The following is a 27880-nucleotide window of genomic DNA, read 5'->3' on the forward strand; positions in this document are numbered from 1 at the left end:
TGTGTGTGTGTGTGTGTGTGTGTGTAACACTGCGTAATGTCTTTGTAATTTTGTTGTCTCTGTACTATTTGATGGCAATGATGCATAATAAAAGTATTCTGAGCTTTACTGTTAGTTAAATATTTATTTACAACAATCACTTTTTGTGGTCTTTCATATAAGGTACTAAGATGTTTATTACTATTATGAATTTGTTGCTAAATAAAATATCTAATGGCAAACCAGGCTTCAACTGCCAAAAATATACTTATTAGACAACTTCTGCTTACATCATGGTCATTTGATTGCAATATTAATATATATAGACAAAAACTGTCTTCTTGAAAAAACTTTAAAGCAGTTAGAGGAAACGATATATAGCATATGAGGGAACAAGGAATGAACTTATATGGCTTTCTCTTTGAAAACATAGGAGACTAGAAGATAGTGAAACCCCATGTTTAAAGAACTGTCAACCTAGAATTCTCAAGGCCAAGGAAAAATAGTGATTCAGAAACAGGAAGGAAGAGGTGTAGTGGACATTTTCAGATGAAAGAAAAATTAATGAAATTTATCTCCAGAAAATCTGCTCTACAAGAAATGGAGAAGAACTTCTTCAGGTGAAAAAAATTGGAATCTTCAAAAATGAAGAACAAAGAAATCACATATAGACGAATACATATAAAATATTTTTTCTCTTTAGTTCTTTAAAATATTTGTAACTACTTAAAAGAAAAATTATCATAATTCCTAATGGAATTTTTAAAAATTTTAGATGAAATGCATGACATCAAAAAGATACATAGATAAGGGGTGTGTAAGGAATCCATATAGTTTCAATGTTTCATATTTTCTGTAGTGTCAAAATATTAATCAAGTGTATTTTAAGTAGATTCTGAAAATATAGGTTTGTATTTTATAATTCCTTTAGAATCACTTAAAACAAAAACAAAATGAAACAAAACTAAAACAAAAAAATATTGCTAACAAATAAATTAAAATAAAATACTAAAACTTCAAATAACCCAAGAGAAGGCAGACAATATGGGTACGGAATGTGAAATACACACAGGGACAAAACAGAAGACAAATAAAAAGTGTAGACCTACATGAAATAGTATCAACATTGGCATTAAATTTAATAGCCTATACCAGTGGATGGCAAATTATGGGGACAACTTTGCCCAAGGGCTTTTTTTTACATGTGGCTTAGAGTTGAAGATGGCATTTATATTTTTCATGATATACAAAAGAAAAAAATATGTCAGAGACTGTATGCAGCCCAGACAAAAGTAAAATATTTATTCCCTGCCCTGTTAATTGCTGACTGCTTGCTTAAACACTCCAATTATAAGGTAGATTTACAGTCAATGAGAAAGCAATATTCTATGATATGCTACCTAAAAAGACACATTTTAATTTCACATAAAGATGCAGATAGGTTCAAAGTAAATTAATGGAAAATATTATACAAGCAAAAAGCATAAGAGGGCTAGAATAGATATTGCATTATTAGCTTAGATATGTCAAGTGAGAGATCAGCAGAGAAAAAGAGAGGTATTTTATTCAGATAAAAGGAAATTCATAAAGACAAACTGGAGGGATATATGATCTCTCAAAGATACTGACATTCTTACCTTCAGAAACTTGGAACATGTTACTAGCTGTGACTACGGTAAAGATGTTGACATGAAAGGTTATCTTGAATTATTAAAGTGGATACAATTATTAATTGCAGGAAAGTTTGAAACAGAAATAGACTTGTGAAGAAGAAAACAGAGTCAGAGTGATATGATGTGAGAATGACTAGATTTGCCATTGCAGGCTCTGAGAATGGAAGGAAGCCATGAGCCAAGGAATGTGGGCAGCCTCTGAGAAGCTGAAAAAAGCAAGACAACAGAATCTTTCTGGAGCTTCCAGAAGGGAACACAGCCCAACCGACACTTGATTTTAGCTCAGTAAGAATCATCTCAGACCTCTGATTTCCAAAATGGCTAAGACAATAAATTTATTTTATTATACAACTATGTCTTTTGTAATTGATTATAGCAGCAAAAAGTACTTTCCTGATTACTTAAGGAAAGTAATACAACATACAAAGTATAAATGTGTATGTGCCTCACTGTGAGCCTCAAAATACATAATGCAAAGATCAACAAAGGAGAGAGAAAATAGTTCACAGTCATGGTAGAAGATTTTAATACCCCTTAGCCTGATATAACAGCTATAGTAAAAATTCAGTAAAGATAGAAGTTTTAAATAATACTGCGATAGTTCATATTGAGTGTCAACTTGATGGATTGAAGGAATGCAGAGTATTGATCTTGGATGTGTCGGTGAGGGTGTTGCCAAAGGAAATTAACATTTGAGTCAATGGCCTGGGAAAGGTAGACCCACCATTTATCTGGGAGGGCACCATCTAACCAGCTGCCAGTATAGCCAGAAATAAAGCAGGCAGAAAAATGTGGAAAGATTAGACTGGCTTAGCCTTCCAGCCTACATCTTTCTTCCATGCTGGGTGCTTCCTGTCCTTGATCACTGGACTCCAAGTTCTTCAGCTATGGGATTTGGATTGGCTTTCTTGCTCCTCAGCTTGAAGAAGGCCTATTGTGGTACCTTGTAATCGTGTGAGCTAATACTCCTTAATAAACTCCACTATATATATAATAAGATATATATATATACTGTTAGTTCTGTCCCTCTATAAAACCCTGACTTATACAAATACTATAATTTACCTTGATCTAACTGACATTAAAACACAACAACCAACTACAAAATACATATGCTTTTCATGTACAATCGTCTATTCATCAAAATAGTTCATATGATTGGATATAAATCAAATATTAATACAAATAAAAATTAAAAATACAGTGTTTTCTGAGCACAACTGAACTAAGTTAGAGATTAAAAATAGCAAAATATCTAGAAAATGTACAAATATCTGAAAGTTAAACAGATTCTTATAAATAACTCGGAGCCAAAGATTAAATCAAAAGGAAATTTATATTTGTAGCTAAATCACAACAAAAATGCAACATACTACAATACTGGGGGGGAGGGTTCACTTAAATCACTGCTTAGTGAAAATTTGGAGTTATACGGTTCTATTAGAAAATAAGTATTATCTAAAATACATATACTAAGATTTCATATAAAAATATGTAACAAAAAGGTGAATTCAAAATACATAAAAGAAAGAAAATAATTAAGATAAAGCAGGAACCGTCAAACTGAAAAAATGATAGATTATAGAAAACATGAATTAACAAAACAGAAAGCTAACATTCTGAAAAGATCAACCATTTTGTCAAACTCTTAGCTAGAAAAAGAAATGTCCTTTCTATTAACTAGTGCTTGATCAGCTAGATATAAACATGGAAAAACAATGAACACCTACTCCACGAAAATGAACTCAAAGTGAATCACAGACCTTAAGGTAAAACCAAAATCTACAAAACTTTGAAAAGAAAGCATAGACATAAACTGCCATGGCTTTAACTTGGAAAATATTTTTTTTTGGAAAAAATGCTTACACTATAACATATACAAATCCAATTTGATCCATTTAATAAACTGTACTACAGTAAAATTAAAATTCTTTGCTTTTGAAAAATCTACCTTAAGAAATCAAAGAAAAATGTTTATTCTAGAGAATAGTATGTATATATCCACACAATCTTCAAAAAATCTTCAGACATTTTTGTCATAATAGTCAATAAAAACATAATAGTCAATAACTAAAAATGTCCATTTTAATAGGTAAAAATAAACCTACTTGTCCATTAATAGGTACTAGATATACAAGCTGTTATATCTGTATGATGTAATAATGGGAACAAGTCCTATAAATTACATGCCAATGTATGCCAGCCATGAAAGCTGAGCAGAGACGATTCAAATAATTCGAGAAAATATTTGCAAACCACACATCTGATAAAGGGTTAATATCCAAAATATACAAAGAACTCAAACAACATAACAGCAAAAAAAAAAATCTGATTTTAAAATGGGCAAATTATCTTTAATAGATATTTCTCAAAAGAAGACATACAAATGGCCAAACAAGTACATTAAAAAAAAATGCTCTACATCACTAATCACTAGGGGAATGCAAATTAAAACTGCAGTGATAAATTACTTCATTAGAATGGCTTTATTCAAAGAGATGAAAAAACAACAAGTGTTGAAGAGGAAGCAGATAAAATGGAACAGTTGTTGGGAATGTAAATTAGCACAGCCATTATAGAAAGTGGTATAAAAGTTCCTCACAAACGGAAAAGTAGAACCACCATATAATTCAGGAATCCTTTGTCTGGGTATATACCCAAAGGAAAAGAAATCTGCACCTGATAGAGATATCTGCAGTCCCAAGTTCATGACAGCATTATACACAACAACCTAGATATGAAATCAACCTAAATGTCCATCAGTGAATGAAAGGATAAAGGAAATATGGTATATATACATAGTGGAATACTATTCAGAATTTAAAAAACGATATATCTTGTCATTTGCATGGCATGGGTGAATCTAGAGAACATCATGTTTGGTGAAATAAGTCAAACACCGAAAGACAACTACCTGATAATCTTTCTTACCTGTGGAAGCATATAAAGTTCAACTGATAAAAATAGACAGTAAACTGATGTTAGCAGAGGATGGGGTGGGTGCATGGGGAGGAAGGGAATGGGGAGTTATTGATCAAAGGGTAGACAGGACGATAGATAGGAGAAATAGGTATGAGATTTATTGCACATTTGAATAACTACAGTCAATAATAATGTACTTTTCAAAGTAACTAAGAGTAAATTTTAAATGTCTCACCGTAAAAAATGATAAGTGAGGTAATGGATATGTTAATGAGATTAATTGAATTATTTAACACTATACATATATCAAAAATCACATTGTACCCCATAAATGTATACAATTATTATTTGCCAAACAAAAAATGATATTAATGATATATATTTTAAAGCATTACATCTGCATACCTTAAATATATGTAATTTTTGTCAACTATACCAAAAGTAAATATATTTCAAAGATAATAAAATAAAAACACTGCATGATTCCATGTATGTACATTTTTACATGTAAATGTAACCTAATTATAACAATCAAAAGTAGCTAAATGGATACGTAGGGATACATGTAAAAAGGAAGGATAGATTTTAAAGTGACTTGAGAAAACTCTTGAGGGTGATTTAAATGTTTATCTGATGAGTATGATAGATTTAGGGGTATATACATAGGTCAACACTCATCAGATATGACATTATATATGGGCTTTTATTGTACTTCAATATATTTGAATGATGTCTTAAAAGAGATTACATTTATTTTTCTAATTATTCTCACTCAAGTAGAATAAATTTAAATGTTTTAATTTAGAAAAAAAGGGGAAAAAAGATCAAGTGTTTAAGAGCCATTCAAATCATTTTCAACAAGATTTGCAGAAAAATAATCAGAGTTTAGTGAAAACAAAAAGTATTTTTTTTGAGCAACTTTTTTTCGAAGCATATTAACCTAGTTACCCTCTCATCAACACAGTGGCAATAATAATCCCAGGGGATACTCCAAGAATTCTCAAAACATCCTTTTACAAAACAAGTCCTTTCACCCTGTTTAAATAAGATAAACTACATAATTTTATGGTGAGCTTTAGTCTACACATTTACCTCAGAATAACTAAACAGAAACATAAAAACAATATTTAAACCTGTAAAAAGGGAGTGCATCATGATCAAAAGCAACTTGTACTTTGTTAGAAATCAGTCCTTGAAAAATAAAGTGTCCAATGTACTTTTTTGTATTAAAGTTACTAATTCATGTTATTAAAAGATTACAAGAGCAAATAATTCAGATTGCAATATACAAATGTTTGTTTATCCCATTATTTTCTACCTAGTTAAAACCAATAATTAAATGTCTCGTAATTATATATCAGAATTTACACTTATCTTGATATTTTCTTCCTTATCACTTTGAAATCTGAATACCTTCTGTGGTTTGATTTAAACTCCTGTTAATGGTAGGCTGCTAATAAAGGAGGAGCTATGTTTTATTCATCTCGTTTCCATTATCACTCAAAACAAAACCTGAAACTTAAGGTGGACTTAGCATGGTTTTTACAACTATTTTCAGCCGGGCGCTGTGGCTCACACCTGTAATCTCAGCACTATGGGAGGCCACGGTGGGCGGATCATGAGGTCAAGAGATCCATATCATTCTGGCCAACATGTTGAAATCCCGACTTTAAATTAGGTGGGCATGGTGGCGCGCACCTGTAGTCCCAGCTACTCAGGAGGCTGAGTGAGGAGAATTGCTTGAACCTGGGAGGCAGAGGTTGCAGTGAGTCGAGAATGTGCCACTGCACTCCAGCCTGGCAACAGAGCAAGACTCCGTCTCAAAAAAAAAAAAAAAGCATTCTATTACCAACGTTGCCACATATAGAAGATAAAAATACTGCCAATGTTACATAGGCAGTATTTTTATCCATAAAACAAAAAACAGCTATTTATTTTCAATGTGGTTTTACAATATAAGCATATATAAATTATAATCTTAGTTTAGGTTTTCATTTGTTTCATACAAATGCCCATGCTGTCATGCATGGAGAATAATTCAGAAATCCTAGGGCATCTTTGTTGAATGTGGATGCGCTTGAATAAAAGTATATTTAAATGCTTGAGTATGAATAGGTTCCAAGAGTCTCTTCTTTCAACCCTCTTATTTTATAAATAAGGAAATTGAGGACCCAGGGACACATAACACACTATTAATTGGTATATTAGCGAGTCCTATTAGTCTAGTACTAGCATATCATGTATGAGCCACTCTGTCTTCCTGTGTTTTGAAAATATCAACAATGCTCCTTTCTCATAAATTCCACTTTTCTGAGTACCTGCAACAGAGATTTAGTACTAATCCTATGATATATCAAATGTTTTAAAATATTAATGAAACGCAAAGAATAAAAGTGCTAAATATAGTTTCATTAAGATAATATGTCGCCTAGCACTTTTGTAGGACAGTGGAAGAGGCCAGGAGTATCTAAGAATTGTCCTTTCAAAATGGTTGGACAGTTCTCATATAAATCAGATCTTGGCATTTTTAATTTTTCCTTCCTTTATTTAGATTCACATTTTGAAAAGTGAAAAAAATCATAAATTTTGGGTTAAATACACAGATTTTAATTAAGACATAAACAAATGTACTACAAGTCTGTTACATGTTTGTAATTTGTTAATGAGGCTGTTGTTCTGAAAAAGAAATATACTGTGATATTGGAGAAAAAGTAGAAAAAATTATTAGGGGAAAGAGGTTAAGTAAGTTATTGGCATCACTTCCACCTTTGTGTGTTCTGGATAATATCATTGCTTTTTGTTCATCTGTTTTTTAGGAGTATGCTAGAAAAAAAGTGGCTTTCTTAGAAGCTGCCTAACATCAGCAAATGAAGTCAGTAATTTGTGACCAAATCATATTGTCTCATATTATTGACTACCTTTCATAATCCTTTTCTCTTGTAGAAGTTTCTGATTGGTCTTTCCATGAATTTCTTGGCAAGCACAGTCTATAAAAATGTAAAGTAATATGGATAACTTATGTCTATTCTTGAGAAAATATTTTCTCTCTAAAGCCATTCTCGATAAGAAAATGCATCTTGTATCACAGCTACCATTGCATTCTATCAATATTAATGTACTAGACATGCTCCAATAGAAATGTTTTGTCAATGAGAATATCTCATACATTTCACTAAGAACAGCTATGCCCTTTCAAGCATCAGAGAGACTTCAACATTGGCGCCTCATAAATATTTATTGAGAACGATGTTAAGTTTCTTCTTTTTTAAATAGCATGTGTACCAAATTATTTTTAAATTCCATGCAATGACCAAAGGGTTTTTGTGAAATCATGACTTACATTAGCCACCCGCACAATCTCACATATTTATGTACATTTTTAAATTTATTTAAAAACTATCCTTGTCTTGGTCCTTTCTTCTTCCAGACAGACAATAAACACTATTTTGATAAGATATGCTGCTAGTATATTTCACTGCATTTAAAATACTATTTATAGTTTATGAAAATGTAAAATAATCTAGCAATTTGAATAAGAAATCTGAACACCACATATCTCAGCTAAGACATAGTCATAAATATTATAAATAAATAAAAAATCTATAGTGATATTGACTAATTACTGATAATCTTTTTCAGTTGATATTGTGTTTTGAGTTAAATGTTGCAAAAAAAAGAAAGTCACCATTTTCAGGAAAAGCAATACCAAAATGATTAAATGTACAGCACTGTGAAATGTCCTGTAATATCCACTAGATGTCTCCAATATCTGACTGGCTACTTTATTTCTCCTAAAGCTATGCATTAATACTAAAACATGAACTACATATGTATTTTGGTTTTTCTATAAAAATCATCTTTATCAAAGCACACAACATTCTTTTCATGAAAGTACAAAAGGAAAGTAACTTACATTCAATATCAAGGTACATGCTCTTTTGGTGCCCTCCAATTCTACTTGCAGCTTCACAGTCATATCTCCCTGAATCTGACAACTTCACATCTTTAATATGCAGTGATGAGCTTCCATGCTGCCCTTTGACTTCGATACGGCCATCTGGGCTCTGTTTACATCAATTCAGGAAAAAGAAAGATTTTTATGCTTGTGCGTGCAAAATGGTGACCAAACATATAACATTATATTACTTTCTATGTTTCTCTGGCAAAAAGAAAAATGAAACCGTTCCTGATGTAGAAAGTATTTCTTGTATAGCTAAGAATAAGGTTTTTAAAAAAGCACATGTTTTACATTCTATAACTTCATGAAGGTTTCATGTACCCTGGCTGTGAAATGATAAAAGCATTGTAATGCCTCCAAATAAAACCCAATCACTCAACCTGATGTTTAAGGACCTCTCATGGTCCTTTCCAACCAAGCACACTTTACAATTTGGATACTGTCAATTCCAATTATTTTGAATTACTAATACTGTCCACCATATCATGTGCTTGGCATAATAACTCTTCACAGACCTGTCTTACACATTTCCCCTTTTTTTCTCTCTGTATTTACATGACAACATTTTACTTTCTACCCTTTGAATTACTGGTAAATTTTCATATTATATTAAAAATTGTCTCTGATTGCCTAAATAAATAACTGACTTATTTGAACTGCATTAATTTTCTTGGAATAGGTTGCTTTTACTAAAGTCTTAATGGAACTTCAGATTTCATCCCATAGTGTTATATTATAGTTGAACAAATGCAATACTTATAGTACTTCATGTAAAAGTCACTTAAACCTCTAGGACAGAAATATTATATTCTAATATTTTTATAAAGCAAATTATGTTATAGTGAAATTTACATGTAGTTGAGTAAAGAAAATGTGCTTCTTCAGCAATTATTTACTATGAGTTAAAAACTTGTACTTAATTACCTTTATTGGAATGTAACAATAAGATACATTATTAATAACACAAAGCAAATTATTCATTTTTATAAGAAAAATGTAATTATTTCACAGTATTGAAAAGTAAATTTTAAAGTTACATGATCTTCACTTGAAAATAAAAATGTTCTTTTGTTATCAGTTATACATAAGATGGTTTTCATTTGTGAAAAACTATTGGTGTACATAGTATCAGTATGCTGCTAATACAAATGCTGGTATTTAAAAGTTATTATCAATATACCTGAAATTATTAACATCAATTCTGGAAAAACAGATACTGTGGCCAAGTGTGTGATTCCTAGGAAAATTAGAAACCATTCTCAAATTCATCATTGGCTCTGTAATGATGCACAATGAGCATTTGAGTCAAATACTTGCACTAAAATTCCAAGGTCATTTGTTTGTTTCTGAAATTCTAGAAGACATGTCTCTCTTTGTGCTACAGAAAAACATTACAAATATCTGAAAGAAAATTCACTTATAACTTGGCTCTGATTCAACACCTACTGAAGATTCATTTAAGACATCCGATATTTGACTGAGACAGGTTAATAGGCATTTTAGCTAGTCTATCTACTATTTCCAAGTTCTATCACTGAATTAAGGAAGATGATTAGAAAGCAAAGTGTCTGACTGTACCTTATTATTCCATCTTTTACAAAAACGGACTCTCTAAAATTTAATTTGATGCTATGTTCTTTGCCTTTTCAGAAGGTCAGTTTAAGAACCGCTTATTTAAATGGTATTTCAATATTTTTATAATATGATTTTTAATTTATTGTCCTTTCAAAATCCTTTAATCAAATAGCCATGTGATAAACACTTCTTGAATTTATTTCCAACTTAAAGTTTTTGTCGACAATTTTCTTTTTGATTTTTTTTTATTATTATTACTTTAAGTTCTGGGATACATATGCAGATCATGCAGGTTTGTTACATAGGTATGCACCTGCCACAGTGGTTTGCTACATCCATCACGCCATCATCCACATTAGGTATTTCTCCTAATGCTCACAACTGAAATTATATAATGTGTCATGTTTATAAGTTACTTTTTGTGACCTCACCTGACTAGACATTAATTGCCAAATGCAGAATCCAGTTACAGTCCATAGCACATTTGAGGTGGTCCATATTCCATAATTTTCTTTACTTTCCACTGTGTCATGAAACATTTTTAGAGTCATTAACTCCTTTCGCCTTTTGGGAGACTGACGGATCATGTCACTTAAACACTCAATAATTATTTTGTGTCAGTGCATGTGTGTGTGTGTGTGTGTGTGTGTGCGCGCGTGCATGAGCATTTATTTTACAATAAGCAGCCAGGCACTGGGATGCAGTGTTGAGCAAACTGTAATAGTTTCTACTCTTAGTGGCATTAAAGTTCAACAAACAAGATAGATATTAATTTTACAGTACAATACAAATAAATGTGAAATGCACCATGTAGACAGACTATAATATTTTTCTAGGAGTAAGTGGAGGATGGGGTCAGTATGTTTCCCGACAAACCAAAGTGTGGTTTGTGATCTGTAAATAGTGAAAGAAGAGTAGTGTTGAGGAGAGAATTCCAGGGAGATGCCCTAAGAGGACATAAGAAAAAAGTGAGAAACAAGAATGTGCACAGATGAGAGTGAGGACATGTGGTTCTCCTGATGATGGACAGGTAAACAGGCACCAGAAGCAGAATCCAAGATAAACACAGATACACAAAATAATATGCACTCCAGCATTACATATTTTGTTTGCCTTGTTCCTGATGGCATTATTTCTCTATTGAATAAGTAAACTCAACTTCAGATACTTGGAGGTGAAGACAATGCATAACTGCTAAATATGTAGACAGAAATACCAACATTCGCCAAAGGTTATTAGAATTAATTTATCCAAACTAATGTTTCAAAATGGTTTTAATATTATATTAAATCCCCCAGTTTCTACAGTCATAAAAAGAAATTTAAACAGAAATAATCTTTTCCCTCCCTGTAAGATTATTATTATATTTACTACCAGCAATAATGATATTTCCTCTGGGTTTGCTCCCAGCTTTCTAATCTTCTTCTTATTTCAATTTTGTGAGCTAACCTCTTGTACAATTACCCTTTCACCTAGCAGTGAAAATGATGTCAAAAAGATAAATATATGCAATCAAAGTTCTTCATTTACGTAGTTTCCTTATTAGGTCCTGGTGCCTTTTTCTTTTCTTTGATTATACAAACAAAAATTTATTCGACAAATAGAAATTGAATGTAATAATTATAAAAGGCAATATATATGATAAATTATATTTGTTAGAAAACGTTCAAAAAGCTTTACATTTACTGGCTTATTTAATCTCCATGATACCATTATGAGGTTGAGGCTAGTATCTTTTCCATTTTAAGATGAGGAAATTAAGACACAGAAATATTCAATAACTAGCTGACATCCCACAGCTTATGAGCAATAGCTGCTGAATGCCCAGGTTGTCTTGCCCTGGAGTTCATGTTTGATTATTTTTGATATGTGATTTGCCACCTGAGTACCAACTATGAGATTAAACTATGTATGTACAGCATCTATGTAATAGACTACTTTGCTGGGTTCTGGGGTTTGAAAAATAAATGCACCACCTGAGTACCAACTATGAGATTAAACTATGTATGTACAGCATCTATGTAATAGACTACTTTGCTGGGTTCTGGGGTTTGAAAAATAAATGCAATCAAATTGAAAAGTGGGCATTTTTACCTACTAAATGTGTTTATTTTATTGGTGGTTTCTGTAATTTTTATTTTTAAAATAACTTATTCTTTTTAAAATGAGGATTTCAAACACCAAATAAGATGATGTAAACATTTGATAGCATGTACAACATTTGGTTTCAAAAAGTAGACCCAAAACATTTATTTTTGATTCTTTAATGGCAATGAATAAATTAGCATGTTTACTTTTACATATAAAAAATGGATAAGAAAAGGAAAGCCCTTGGTCTCTCAGGTTATAGGGATCAGAGGAAAGAATTATGAAGTATAATGCATGCTGATATAGATGGCATTCAGAAAGGAAATCTAATTTGGTAGACAAAGGCAAGGAAGAGTATCTTGCAGGTATTTATGTCTAAATGGAAGGAAAAGTCATATAATGATAAGTCAGGAACTGCACTAGCTATGTAATTTTAGGGGCCAACTGCAAAATAAACTGTGGGGGTTTCTATTCAAAAACTATTATAATGACAATATGCTGACTGTAGCATATTAGCCCAAACTTGGTGTCCTTCAGAGTGTGGAACCTGTTCAGTTGCACAGGTTGTACCCCTACAAAATCAGCCCTCACCAAGAACAAAGTAGGAAAAGTAGGAAGGAAATGGGAACTACGTGGGCTTGAATTGAAGGGAAAAAATATCATGTTCAAAGAGTTTAATGTAGCTCACTGGAGCTATCAAATTAAATATGAAGGGACAAGATATGAAAAAGCTAGAGAAATCAAGAAGACTACAATAAAAAATATCAAAGCAAAAGAAAGACCTATAAGATCATGAGAAGATGCTAATAACCATTAGCCATGAAGGACATTTAAATCAAAACCATGATACCATTTTGTATTCACTGGGCTATGATGAAAAAGGCAGAGAGTAACAATTGTTGGCTAGGATGTGAAGAAATTGGAACCCTCATGCACTGTGAGTGGGAATGTAAAATGGTCCAGGTGTTTGGGTAAAATGTTTGATAGTTCCTCCAAATGTTAAACAGGGAGTTGCAATTGCATTCCAAAGAGAAATGAAGATGTATGTCCACATAAAACTTTGTCTATAAATGATAGTAACAGCATTATTAACAATGCCAAAAAGTGAAATCAACCAAAATGCCTATTCACTGGCACATAGATTGAAAAAAAAAAGTGTTATATACATACAAAGAAATATTATTTAGCAAAAAACGAAGAAACAGAGTACTCACACATGCTTCAACATGGATGAACCATAAAAATGTTACAGTAAGAGGAAAAAGCTGGTAACAAAGCACAAATATTGAATAATTCAATTTCTTTGAAATTTCCAAAATAGGCAAATCTGTAGATACAAAATGTATGGTAATATTTGTCTAGGTCAGACAAGGGAATGGGAGGTGGTGGTGAGGAGACTGGGGGGTAATGACCAAAAAGTGGTGATTAAATGATCCAAAATTGATTGTGTTTATGGTCGAACAACTCTAGGAATAAAAGCTTTTAATTGTACAGTTTTATGGGTGAATTTTTTTGCCATGTTAATTACATGTAAATAACACTGTTAAAAAGTAAATACCAATAGAAGGTTATTGGGTGTTTTATGAGCAGCTGGAAAAGGACAGGATAGGTTTTGGGCAAAGGAATAAGGTGGATGCACTTGTGATTTTAGAACATCACTCATGCTGTGGGGGAAAAATAAATTAGAGAGGATGCTATGGTCTGAATATCTGTATCTCCTCAAAGTTCATATGCTGAAATCCTAAGTCCCATTGTGATGATATTTGGAGGTTGTTTCTTTGGGAGCTGATTAGATCATGAGGGAAAAACCCTCGTTATCAAAATTAGGGCCCTATAAAAGAGCCTATGTAAAGCCAGCTAGCTCCTTCCACCATATAAGAACATAAGAAGAAAACAGCATTGATGAGAAAATGAGCCCTCAGCACACACCAAATCCATCCTGCAATTACCTTGATTTTGGACTTCCCAGTCTCTAGTACTGTGAGAAATAATTTTCTGAAGTTTATGAGCCACTTTATGGTATTTTGTTATGGTAGCCTGAACAGACTAAGATGATAGAGGAGGGAGAACAGCTGGGAATACATTCCACTGATGACATGCTGGGAAAGGTAATGTTCATGGAAATGGAAAGGAGTGAGTGGATTCCAGAAATACGTTAAGGTGGAATTGACAGTGCTTTTAGTAAATGACCAAATGGGAGAGTGTTGATGAAAGAAAAGAGAAAAGAAATATTTCTAGGATTCTGTCACAGACCCCTTAAATATAAAATGTTATCTACATTAGTCGATGTCGATTGTTACATCTACATAAAATTATAGTATGGCTGTATACATTTATATTTTACCATAAGTACCTACATTTTAATACATGTATACAGTCTATTCCATATTCCATATTTAATACTTTAAAATGAATATTTTAAATTAAAATATTATGGTAAAAAAGCTTTAAGTAGAATAAACCTTTCAGAGGTTTTAATTTTTAAATGTAAAACATGAGAGTCGGTGGGTCCAACTGACAGTTGTCAAAATGCGGATATTCAAAACGTGACCTGAGTATTTATATTATTGCACATGCTTCCTGCCTACTTTAATGTGATATAATAGTTAGGACCATAAACTGCAGAACCAGAATTGATAGGCTTGTATTCTGGCTGTGCCAGGACATAATCTTTAAGACTTGAGATTAACTATTTTACTTAATGGTATCTCAGTTTGCTTTTCTGTATAATGGGTATGGTAAAAACACAGATTTCAAAGGATACCTATAAAGATTAAATGACTGAATATTTGTAAAGGGTTTAGCATCTGTAAAGTACATAATAAATTGGCACAAAGCTATTGATATGCAGATCTAAGCAATAAATATGAATTTCATATACCCATCTATTTCATTGTGATTTCCAAAAGCATTCTACATATAGTCCATCTCAAAGTAAAACAATAACTTTCCCATACTCTGTTTAATTGACAGTGTATTTTGCTGCTAGACTTTTCTCTTGATCCCATGAACCACATGCAAATAATTCATAGTATTTTTCCATGGCCAATACGTAATGTATTTAGTAAAAGACAAAATACTATTAGGACAAAGAACTACTAGAGGAAGAGACAATTGCCATAATAAACAATAAAACATTTCACGTGACTCCATGTCAAGGTACATTATCAAGGTGATGGTTAATATAAAAGTTCAGATTTCACCATCATGCAATACATTGATGTAGTAAAACATTAGTTGTACCTCCTAAATCTATTTAAAAAAAAAATCACCAAGAGACAAAGAAGTCAAGAAAATAGTCAGATCTAAAACGTACATCTTGAGGTAAAATTTACTTTCATGTCACAAAACTATGAGAACTGCAAACAGAGATCTGAAAGAATGAGCCAAATTATATTATGAAGCTCTTCCTTTTAAAAATTTATTAAAACAAGGTCAGATATATGGTGATAGTGTATGCTACATAATTGAATTCACTCTGTGAACACCGATATCATGTTATTAAGCCATAGTGCTCTGAAATCATGCAAGTAGTCATAAGTATTGACTGCATTGTTTCAAGGTTTTGAGGGAGTCATACATCATATGGATCAACTATTTTTAAAATCTAAAATTTAAAATGTTTTGGTATCGAACACAAAGTCAAAATTCCCTACTAGAAAACAGATAAAGTGTGATACTTAAAATATGAGAATTGGAAGGGCAAAATATTGAAGCTGGGTGACATATACATGGGATATTACACTATTCTCTAGTATTTGTCTTCTTTCAAAATTACATTTTATATTTTATCATGGAAACTTTCAAACATCACACCCCAGATACGATATTTTCCTGCAGCCTGTTTCCTGAATTAAGAGAGTATGTGGAACAGATCAGAACCCAGGTCTAGAGCATGCTGCTATAGCATACCTAAAAGACACCACAGGTTTTTGTATTGAAAGCTAGTGAGACATTGATGACATTTAATTTGAAGAATTACGAGAGCACAGGTCGACTAATACACATATTTAGTGTTGGTTGCTTTAATCCACATCTGGTGAGAATTAAATAAGATTAGGAAGGCTCAGTGCTAGGTATATGATAAATATTGTTATAATCCGCGATGTAATTAGTGCCTAGTGCCTAAGCAGTATAGCAATCTAGGGGGTGGAGGGATTAGGGAGGGGTAGCATTAGGAGAAATACCTAATGTAGATGATGGGGCAATGGATGCAGCAAACCACCACCATGGCACGTGTATACCTATGTAACAAACCTGCAGGATCTGCACACGTACCCCAGAACTTAAGTATAATAAACACATTTTTTAACAAAAAGAAATTATAGATAAATGAGAGGTTTTTTTTTTTTTTTTTTAAGCAAGAAGCAAAATACCCCACAGGAGATGGTACAGTATCATATGATATGCTTGTAACAATGCATGACATATAGTACCTATTAAACAAATGTTAACTAGAGTTATTGCACTTGTCCTTCAGTATGTTTTTATGCAAATCTCCACAAAATATTCTATTGTGGAAAAATATACTATGAAGAAACTCAGAATATTTTGGAAGCATTACTTATTTCTCTATGCTTCTTGCTCTATCTATCACAATAAATAAAAGTCTCATTCTGAGCCTTTGTCCACCCCATATTCAGAGCATGGAAAACACACAGAGCAGCTCAAAGGATATATCCATGTTTTTCCTGCCTAAAGCAGGAAACAGTACAAATATTTTTTGTCTGGCAGGGTGGCTCATACTTGTCACCCCAGCAATTTGGGAGGCCGAGGCGGGCAGATCACAAGGTCATGAGTTCAAGACCAGCCTGACCAACCAACATGGTGAAACCCCATATCTACTAAAAGTACAAACATTAGCCAGGTGTGGTGGCACGTGCCTGTAATCCCAGCTACTCAGGAGGCTGAGGCAGGAGAATTGCTTGAACCTGGGAGGCGGAGGTTGCAGTGAGCCAAGAACATGCCATTGCACTCCAGCCTGGGCAACAGAGTGAAAATCTGACTTAAAACAAACAAAAAACAAACAAACAAACAAAAAACATTTTTCAAAGAACTAAACATACCCATCGACACAGCAATCCCACTTCTGGGTGTCTACTCCCCCAAAGAAATCACAGCACCTAACCTTAGGATAGATTATGGTGCTATGTCTTGATTTCACTAGTCTTCTTCTGCAGTCTCCACTATGCTACTAATCCTATCCAATCTTTTTCAATATTGATAATGTTGTTTTCTCAATATATAAAATATTTATGAGATCTGTTTTATATCATCCACATCTCTCCCTGTTGTGCTTGTGCTTTTCTGTATCTTCTAAATACATATGCAGTGCACATAAAATAAGGGATTGGGTAGAGTTCCTGTCTACGACCATCATGTGTGTCATCAATGGTATGTTTCTATTAATACTGTTCCTGTTTTTCCTTATTATGGGTTATTTTTTTTCACCTTGCATATGCCATGATTTTTAATTTTATGCCAGACATTGTAATTTATATATTTTGAATGCTGTGTTTTTTTTATTCCTTTAAGTATGTGCAGTCTCTCTTCTGAGAAACCAAGTTACTTGAAAACAATTTTGTTCCTTTGAGGTTTGTTTTTAAGCTTTGTTAGGTGAGTTGGGAGCAGCCTTTAGTTTAAGGCTACTTTGGCCACACTACCAAAGTAACACTTCTAGCATTCCAATGGCTATTTCTATGGCCTTGCATTGTTTTCACACACACATGTACTAAGCAATAATTAGCTGAAATCTCCAACAGAAAGCACTGAAAATCTCCAGAGCTATTTTTTTCTCTCTCTGTGAAATTCTGTCTTCTCTACAGGACTCTGTCCTTTCTGCTACCCCACTGTGTGAATTCCAGGACACACTGTCACCCAAACTCAGAACACTGTCTCCTCAACAGGGAAAACAATGGAATGATTCATCCTTGTGTTCCTGCCTGGAATCTCTTGCTAGATAGTAGGCTTGAGCAATAATAGAGCTTACATCATATGTTTCTCTTCTCTTAGGGACCAAAGTGCTGCCCATCAGATTGTACATTTTGTTTTGCTGTTGCTGAAGATTTTTAAGTTCATCGTGTAAATTAGGCCCCACTTCATCTATTATGGAAGCTCTAAAAAGTATTTTAAATTGGCACTAGTATCATAGTTAATGTCAGTACCGTTTAGTGACCACGTTTTTTCCACCAATATGAGATTTCTTATGTATAGAACATGTCATTATTTAAAGCATTGCTTTTATTGGGCTGATACCACAAAACTGAAAGTATCTGGCAATACATACATATATACATACATATGTCTATATTTGTATATATACAGGCTACAGACACACATATTTTCTTTTTTAACAATCACATTATGCTAAATACATGTTAACATATCTATGTCCTTAGACGTATAAGAAATCTTATATAACATATATGTGTAATTATTGTTGTATGTGCTGGTATTATTATAGCAAATATTTTATTTTGAATATGGAGACATACTGAATGGTTCATATACTTTATTTGTCATGATGCCTTATAACTATATATTGGGTGAGAAGTTTAAGAAGGGTAAAATATATCCATATTGTGTGCTTTGAATTATCCTCAGACTGTCTTGCTAACTTACATATTATTGATAACAGATTTATCTTTAAATAAACATGTCTATATTTATTGGAAATATTTTCCCAAAACTACTGAAAAAAATCAAAATCTGCAAACCACGATTTCATCAATTTATTTTTGTTATAGAGATGTAGAAACAACCTCTCTCTAAGAGATGAGTGGCTAAAACCTAAAATTAGACAACAAATAGATGAACTCCATTGAGCTGCTTTTGTTTGGTTTTGCTTTTGCTCTTTGTGTTTTAGTGTAAAGTAACCCTCCATGAAGAATAGGTGATTTATACAAAGACTATACATACAAATCAAGCTTTTTGTAATTGTTACAAGTCTTTAATTAATAGATAATAAACCCTTCATCAAGGATCTAACAGAAGTTACTAAGATAAAATAATGTATAGGAGAAACAGGATTGGTAATATTGCTACAATGTTATGCTTTTTAAGCAAAACAGGAGTCTTATTAAAACACCTTCCCAGTGTTGGATAAAATATACAATGCTACAACCATACACCATTAATACAGTATGGATTTTGTAAAAAAAAATTAAAAGAATACAAGGCATCATATATTTTCTATATGATACCTTTTATATAAAAATATCAAAGAAAATTGTGTGTCAGGTTGTGATGAATCTTTACAGTAATGTATATCAATCATCAGATGATTAATGAAACACTATGTATATTTTCATTAAAGGTAAGTCTGGTGACAGGAGTGCTAGAGACCCATGAAACAGAAATGATCTGGGAAATTATATGTATCTTTGCTAAGATATATAAATGATGAAAAACAGCATTCATCCACCTTCTAATACTGTGTTGGGATATGCAGGTATGAAAAATGTTCAAGTATTTTTACTATGAGCAAATTGTGGCAAATTTTATGAGTGGGTATTTAAAAAAATATGCTACCTAGTTGTAATATCTGCAATGTGCCATCTCATGATGCTGATCTAAACAAAGCTAGTCATATTTCCAATAACTTAGAAAGAGGTAGAGGTATCACCATAAATCTCCAACATGTTCTTCTCTATAACACACACACAAAAAGCATGCAGTTTCATTGCTCTTTAATCTCTTGCTTTTTCAAACTTATGTATGATATGTTAATTATCACTTTTCTATAATTTAGCCCCAAATGAGATTCTAGTTTACAAAAAGTATTCACAAATCAATCAAAAATTATATCTATTCATTCAAATGTTTATCATGAATAGGCTGCTAGAAATTCAATATAAATTTGTGTTTTGTTTTAAATTTTGGTCCCAGTATTATCAAAGCTCTCGTCACTCTACTGGGTATGGTGAACTTTGGAATTGAATGCAAATATCCATATAGAAAATCAATTATAGCATTTTATATACCTAAGCTCTAACTTGACTTTTCATTTTGTAAGTTGAATGACACTGGACTGAATTTTATTCTTAGTTTTTATCTAAAGAACCCAACAATTAACCTAAACATACTCATAGTTATCACCTGTTATAATCAATAGTCTATCATATAGATTTCAATTTGACAGTTCAAGCGCTCTCTCAGAAAATACAAAAAATAATTAGAAACTGCAGTAAAAGTTTTGAAATAGTTTTCAGTGAATTTATGACTTTAATTTGCAGTCAGTCTTCTAAATGGATAAATTACCATTGAAAAGCTTGCAGCGCCCTCGGATTGATGGAAGAAACATGAAATTTCATTTAGCTAAAGTTACTTGATCTTGAGAGTAGGATAAACTGGGCATGTTAGAATGTGCCTGTAAGTCTCAGCTACCCAGAAGTCTGAGGTGGGAGGACTGGTTGACCCAGGAGTTTGAGGCTCCACTGAGCCACGACTGAATCACTGTACTCAGCCTGGGTGAAAGAGTAAGACCCTGTCTCAGGTTAAAAAAAAAAAGAAAGAAAAGAAAATTAGAATATAAGGAAAAGCAGGTGGTAACAGCAGTTGGAAAAGTGGTCTATCATGTAAAGCCATTCAGTAAGAGCAGAAAATTCCAAATGATATGAGAATACCAAAGGCTTTTGAAGAAAACAATGATATTTTCTGGCTTGTTTCTGGTCAATCAACCTAATCATTTTAACGAGAATAACAGGCACAAGAGTGGATACATTAATACCTCTTAAGAAGTTATTGAAATAACACAGGCAAGACATGATGATGGCTTGGACCATGGCAGTAACAGCTGGTTGTTGAAAAGTAATTGCATTATGGGTATATTAAAGTAGGGCTAACAAAATTTGCTAAAAATATGAATTTCTAGAATCTGTACGTCAAACCCCCATAATATGCAATTTATCTATATAACAAACCTGCACCTCTGAACCAAAAGGAACAGTTAAAAAATGTATTTCTAGCCAGGTTAAAAATAAATAAGAGCCAAAGAGGATGGCAGGCACTTTCCTAAATGGAAAAAGACACCAGTTAATGAGATTGGGATGACTGAAGGAGAAGGAAATCTAGGGGGTGGGGAGAAAGTACAGTATTGAACTGGATAGTTTACCTTTGAAAGATTTATTTACTATCCAAGTGGAGCTGTCTGGTAAGTCATTGGACATAGAAGACGAGTTCAGTAGAGGTCCACAGTTGAAATTTGGAGATTATAGAATCCGGTTGATCATTAAAGCCATAAGACTAGATGAAATCACCAAGGACTCAGCATCATTAGACAAGTCCAATAATGAATGCCAGACTAGGGTGCCCAATTATTTAGATGTCAATTTGAATACAAAGAATGATCAAAATAGACTAAGGAAGTGAACAGCTTAATAAGAGAAAAAAACAAGAGTTCCCTAGAAGCCAAATAACATGTTACAAACAGAAGAGGTTGTTTAACTAGGTCAACCATTAGGTTTCTTAAAGTGAAGGTTATTGGTTAGCTTGCCGGAGTTTCAGTGAAGTGATAAAAATTTAACTGGCGTATGCTCAAGAGATAATTGGAAGAATAGGCACATACATAAATGCACACATATGTATGAAGGATGAGTATATGTTTATGTGCCTCTGTGTATATGTATCAAGAGAAAAATAGCTTTAAGATCTATCATTTTCCTTTTTGAATTTTTAAAATTTTCAATTACAGTTTAAGTTCTGGGATACATGTACAGAACTTTCAGGTTTGTTACACAGGTATACACGTGCCATGGTGGTTTGCTGCAACCATTCCCCATCATCTACATTAGGTATTTCTCCTAATGTTAGCCCTCCTGAATTCCCTCACCCGCTGCTAACCCTCCCCTAGCCCCTCCACCTCCAACAGGCCCCAGTGTGTTATGTTCCCTTCCCTGTGTCCATGTGTTCTTATTGTTCAATACCCACTTATGAGTGAGAACATATGGTATTTGGTTTTCTGTTCTTGTGTTAGTTTGCTGAGAATGATGGTTTCCAGCTTTATCCATGTCCCTGCAAAGGACATGAACTCATTCTTTTTTATGGCTGCATAGTATTCCATGGTGTATATGTGCCACATTTTCTTTATCCAGTCTATCATTGATGGGCATTTGGCTTTAAATGTTGATGGTAATGATCAATGAGGTATAAGTACAAAAATGCTGGATAGAGAGAGATGAATTACTGGACTGATATCCATAATATGTTAGAGAGGATGAAATCTAGACTCCACATGAAAACTCAGATATTTCATTCATGGTAACATATAGGTTCTGCTGGGTTTGTGTGCAGGTGTAGTAGTCAGGATTTATTAAGATTTTCTTTTAACTGTTTCCAACTAATTAGTAGAAGAGGAAGTGAATCATCAGCTGAGCTGTTGGAGAATAGCGGAGTCTTGTAAAGTTGAGAATAGATAAAACTTATGAAGTAGTTATCTAAAACAGTGGTCAAGAAAAGGTAGGATAGGTTCTAGGCTGCAGAAAGAAATTCAAGTTATGTTCTGGATCATAATTTTAAATAGAGACCATTTAAAATGACTGTGAGATTGTCTTCAGCTAAGTTCAGCTGTGCTACTGCATGTGGAGAAAGGGGATAAAAGCAAACAAAACTGTGACTTGTATTTTGCCAGAAATGTTTCATTACATGAAAAAAACAAACAAAAAAGACTGGGCATACACATAATGGAGTGATTACCGCAACAGACAGTAAAATATAAGTTGGCAATTAAAAGGAGTGAGCAAGGTAAGCGCTATGGACCAGCGATAAAACGGCAGGATTTACGAATATAAGAATTTTACTGTTCCTACTTACTTGATAGAGTATGAAATACATTTTCTTATAAGTAGATACATTATTGTCCTATCAAAAAATCATCTGACTTCCCAGAATGAAAGACTTAGAAAGTCAGACAAAAACTTTGTAGATCACAAAACAGAAGCAATGATGCCACTGTAAGAGACAGACCATGAGAATATAATACCAGAGTGAAGAATGATTCTTATCTAAGAATTTGTCACCGTTAAACACAAGCTACTAAACACATGGTTAATTTTATAACTGAATATATTTATTGAATATAGCTTTTTAAAATTTATTATGTTAATCCCTGGGTCAAGAGCAATGGATCCATTGCAACTTCTGTATTAAGGCAATTTTTGTTGTAATGGATTCAATTTTATTCATTAATTATTATGAAAGCAATATTATGTTAGCTACTGCTTTTTGTTGCATGCTTAAGCTCCACATATGTTCTTTTGCTGCAATTTTTATTAGGATGTTTGCTCAAAAATTTTCATAGATACTGTAATAACATATATAATTAATTCAACTTTAGTTTTTCTATATATTTTTTAAAAATTGAATGAAAATGCATTGCTGTACCTATATTCATTCAAATTTATTTTATCTTGTTGTTAAAACATATTTAATGTTATTCACTAGAATTCCACATACATAATTCAAATTACATGACCAAAATGTTATTGCTTTTGTTAAGTCTACTAACATTCACTGATATCTTTATATTTCTTTATAGCCATGTGAATTTATATTTTCTTCAAATGTAGTTGTAGACTACTTCATAAGTAGATGAAAATGCTAACTGAATGATTTATGTAGAACTTGGTAGTTATAAGAAAATAATATATGTTTTGTTGCAAAGCCTTATTGAAATCACTTTTAATATATAAATAACTTTTTCCCCAAAACAACTATCGTAAAATTGTAAACTATCACATCATCTTATGAAACTGATGACAGTTTTTTAAGTGAAAATTCTTATTATAGACTTTAAAATAATAGTTCATTACTAAATAATGTTTTATAAAAGACATGTTAAATTTAAACATATTATCTAGAATTATTTCAAAAATAGTTGTTAAAATTACATTTTCAACATGCGACTACACTTTTCTGAAAATCTTTATTCAAGCTGTATGCAGCAAAGGATTTCAGAAAGTTGTAAATGATTGAAAGCCCACCTCTCAGCAAGCTCAGAAGCATCAAGGAAGATTTCTAACAGGCCTAATTATATTCTACCACCTACATCAGATGGGGAACAGAAGTATCCATTTTGCCTACTGCCCAGCAGGGACCTATATTATTGCTCTCGCAGCACTAGTATGAAAAAAATGCATTAGGTAGATCTTTAAAATGTCATTCAAATAAAAAATCCTTCAGAAAAGGCCATTATCTTTGTGGAAAAAGAACAAAAAAGAAAAACACACACACACACACAGCGTTAAAATCTACAGGTGCCAGGAACTCATGGTATGCTGATTAGCATTCTTCTCCAGAATCAGAAATTGACATTTTTTTTTTCCATTATCAAAGTAACCTTGGCTTTCCTTACTAATCGATTTATATGGAAAGCAAAATAAAGAAAAAGGAAAATACATTCCCTCACTATAAAATGTTATTAGAAAATCAACTGAAAAATTAGTAAATCTCTAACTTCCAGGAATAAAAACTATCTTAAAATTTATAATATTTACTGAGGCAATTGAAAGACTTACAAAATAAAGTAATGTTGCAGATTGAAGATTAGATAAAGAAATGTTGCAGATTGAAGGAAACTTATTTATAAATGGTGGACTTATGCAGATAACGTTACCTGATATCACAGGGCAGATAAATCAGTGTTACAACTACCACATAATACTAGTTCCTTAAGCTTTATTTTATATAAACTTCAGATGCCAAAACTATCATCATTAGAAAGATACGAGTCATATCAACCAATTTATTTTACATACTTATTCTATATGTAGCTGTATTTAATATTAAAATAATTTTTCTAAGCAACAAATAATTTATGAATGTGTATATGTGTGTATTTGTGTATGTTGCATGCATGTGTGTGTCTGTGATGGAAGAAATACAGTAATTTCAAACACAGAGTATCTCTACAGGGCATATACACAAGAACCATTCTGGGCATTTTCAAAATAAAGCACTTCCATTCCCGCTGAAAGTTTAGTGTATCAAAATATCTAAAAGGTAGGCTCAGTTATATCTTAGGGAGGGAGGCTCAGCCAGGTTTAATTGTATACAGCTCCTTATGTGATTCTTATGTACAAAAGTGAGTTAGTCCCATTATGCTGAATATTAACTCACAGATCTAAATCTTAAACAAGACAGAATATCAGGGAAATACAGATTATTTGAGTTCCTCTAATGCAACATCATGACAAATGAAAATATTTTCTTTTAGACATTGAAGATCTTGCAGATTATGCTACAGAAATTCAAGGGAATGGACACTCATTTCAAATATAATACATTCTATTATCTATAATCTCTAATTGTTGGAAATTCTATGCATTTTTGTAATGTCAACCCTGTTGATGCACTACCATCCATAGTAAGTAAGCAATGTGTCTAGTTTGGACTGCATATATGAATAAAATATCTGAACAAACATATTACTGTGCCTTCAATTATTTGCTAAAATCTTTTATTGTTTATTTATTTATTTTATTTTTATATTAGGCTCCCCTCCTTGACATTTGTTCTTGGCTTTTTATTCTGTACTATTTGGTTTTTTATTTGTCTTAGAATCAAACACTAAGAATTGTCTATAATTTCATCCCAGAATGCACCTTCAGGGTTTGGTAAAAAGGTACAAATAAAATTCCTCATAAAAGTAATAAAAATAAAGTGGTAAAAAATTTGCCCAGAAGTACAACTACTCACAGGATGTATAAAAAAAGACTTATAAACTGTCCTTCATTCTTAAAGACAATACTATATAATGCCATTTTTTATGTTTTAGGTTTTCATTTCACTAGAGCTTTTTAAAAGGTGCAGATATTTGTAACTCTACAGGCTCCACATTTTAAATCAATAATTATGGATTTGTTGATCACCTTTTAGTTATTTCTATTTGAGGCAGAAAAGGCAGTTAAAAATCTTAAATTGCCCCCTATAATATAAAGGTGCTTCCAATTAATTATACCACTACACAGTTTTTAAATGTAAAAAATTTTCATTTTTTACAACTTTATTTTTATTACTTTTATAAGGAATAAAAATTCTTTCATTTTTATAATCAAAGTCTAAGTAATTTTTGTCAGCCTGAAACAAATTATGAGGAGATATTTCTGTGGTATAGTTTGCAAGATACAGTGAAAAAGAGGACTGTGAAGAAAACATGTTGAACGGGGTCTGTGTAAGTGTAGAGAAATATGCTAAAGTTATATTTGTGACCATGGGAAAGACCACTTGTATACTCGAAACTGGTATTTTGTATATGAAAATTGCATATTTCAAAACTGTATTTCATAATAAAATGACTACTAATTTTAAATATAGTTTAATTTCATCTCCCCTCTTAAATTGTATGTACCATGAAGCAAGAAACTTATTTTTTATTTATTTCATTTTTTTTTAGACAGAGTCTCGCTCTGTCGCCCAGGCTGGAGTACAGTGGTGCCATCTTGGCTCACCGCAACCTCTGCCTTCAGGGATCAAGCGATTCTCCTGCCTCAGCCTCCCGAGCAGCTGGAATTACAGGCATGCACCACCACGCCCGTCTAATTTTGTGTTTTTAGTAGAGACGTGGTTTCGCCATGTTGATCAGGCTGGTCTCAAACTCCGGACCTCCCGTGATCTGCCCACCTGGGCCTCCCAAAGTGCTGGGATTACAGGTATGAGCCACCGTGCCCGGTGAAACTTTTATTTTTTAGTGCTACACTCCTTGTGTCTAGACTAGTACATGTTAATATAAAGGGCTTCAATATTTGTTGATAGCTGTTAAGTGCATTGGGGTTAGTTATAAAGGATATGTTAGATAAATTCCTATAACTGATTAATTCACTTCTTATGTTGTATAAAATTTATTTTGAAAACGTTATATTTGCTTAAGAATAAAAAAAAGTTAATGTGATCTTCACATTTTATACAAAAAAATAATTTTCAGTGGAGAGTTTAATGAGATGTTAGAAGTTCATTGTTGTCTGCTTTTCAATAAAACTGGCTTAAGTAAATAATTTTTAAAATACAAAGTTTTCTTAAATCCACAGCAGGAACCCAGAACCATAAATGATAATTGAAATAAAATACTCATATGTATATAATAATAATATAATTGAGAATAAAACAATAATATAATAATGAATGCAGCAGCGTTATAATAAATATTTACATGGTGACATTTAAATTGTTATAAATTTTAAAGCACTTTTTTTTAGACAGTTGTATTTAAGGAACTGCCTATTTTTATTATTGAGAGAAATTCCTTTTAGAACTGGTATTTCGGTCTGCAAAAGCACTTTAAGTATGGATTTTAAGTATGTATTCATATCATAGTGTCTAAATTCATAGAGGAAAATGCTTACTCTTTCTACATTATGGAAACACCAAGGACCACCTTGGTAAAACCACAATTTATGTGTATTGGTGTGTATTGATGCAAAACAAATTGTTAAGGTGATAATTCCTGCTTTTAATTAAAATTAACACAGGGCGCGGTGGCTCATGCCTGTAATCCCAGCTCTTTGGGAGGCCCAGGCTGGTGGATCCCCTGAGGTCGAGACCAGCCTGACCAACATGGTGAAACTCCATCTCTACTAAAAATTCAAAAGTTACCAGGCGTGCTGGCAGGTGCCTGTAGTTCCCACTACTGGGGAGGCTGAGGGAGGTCCTTCCTTCCTTCCTTCCTTCCTTCCTTCCTTCCTTCCTTCCTTCC

At 32.6% G+C, this 27880-nt stretch overlaps 1 protein-coding gene across 3 annotated transcripts in view; it reads right to left on the minus strand.

Moving 5' to 3' along the window:
- NCAM2 (neural cell adhesion molecule 2) overlaps nucleotides 1-27880 on the minus strand; it is a 540885-nt gene that overhangs the window by 146488 nt on the left and 366517 nt on the right. For all 3 annotated transcript variants that reach the window (XM_032277132.1, XM_032277133.1, XM_032277134.1), the window contains exon 9: nucleotides 8488-8638. In XM_032277132.1, coding sequence (XP_032133023.1) covers nucleotides 8488-8638 — 151 coding nt within the window. The remainder of the gene's footprint in view (nucleotides 1-8487; nucleotides 8639-27880) is intronic.

Source organism: Sapajus apella, unplaced genomic scaffold (assembly GCF_009761245.1).
Source record: "Sapajus apella isolate SASKATOON/1434 unplaced genomic scaffold, GSC_monkey_1.0 scaffold8, whole genome shotgun sequence".
Lineage (NCBI taxonomy): Eukaryota > Metazoa > Chordata > Mammalia > Primates > Cebidae > Sapajus > Sapajus apella.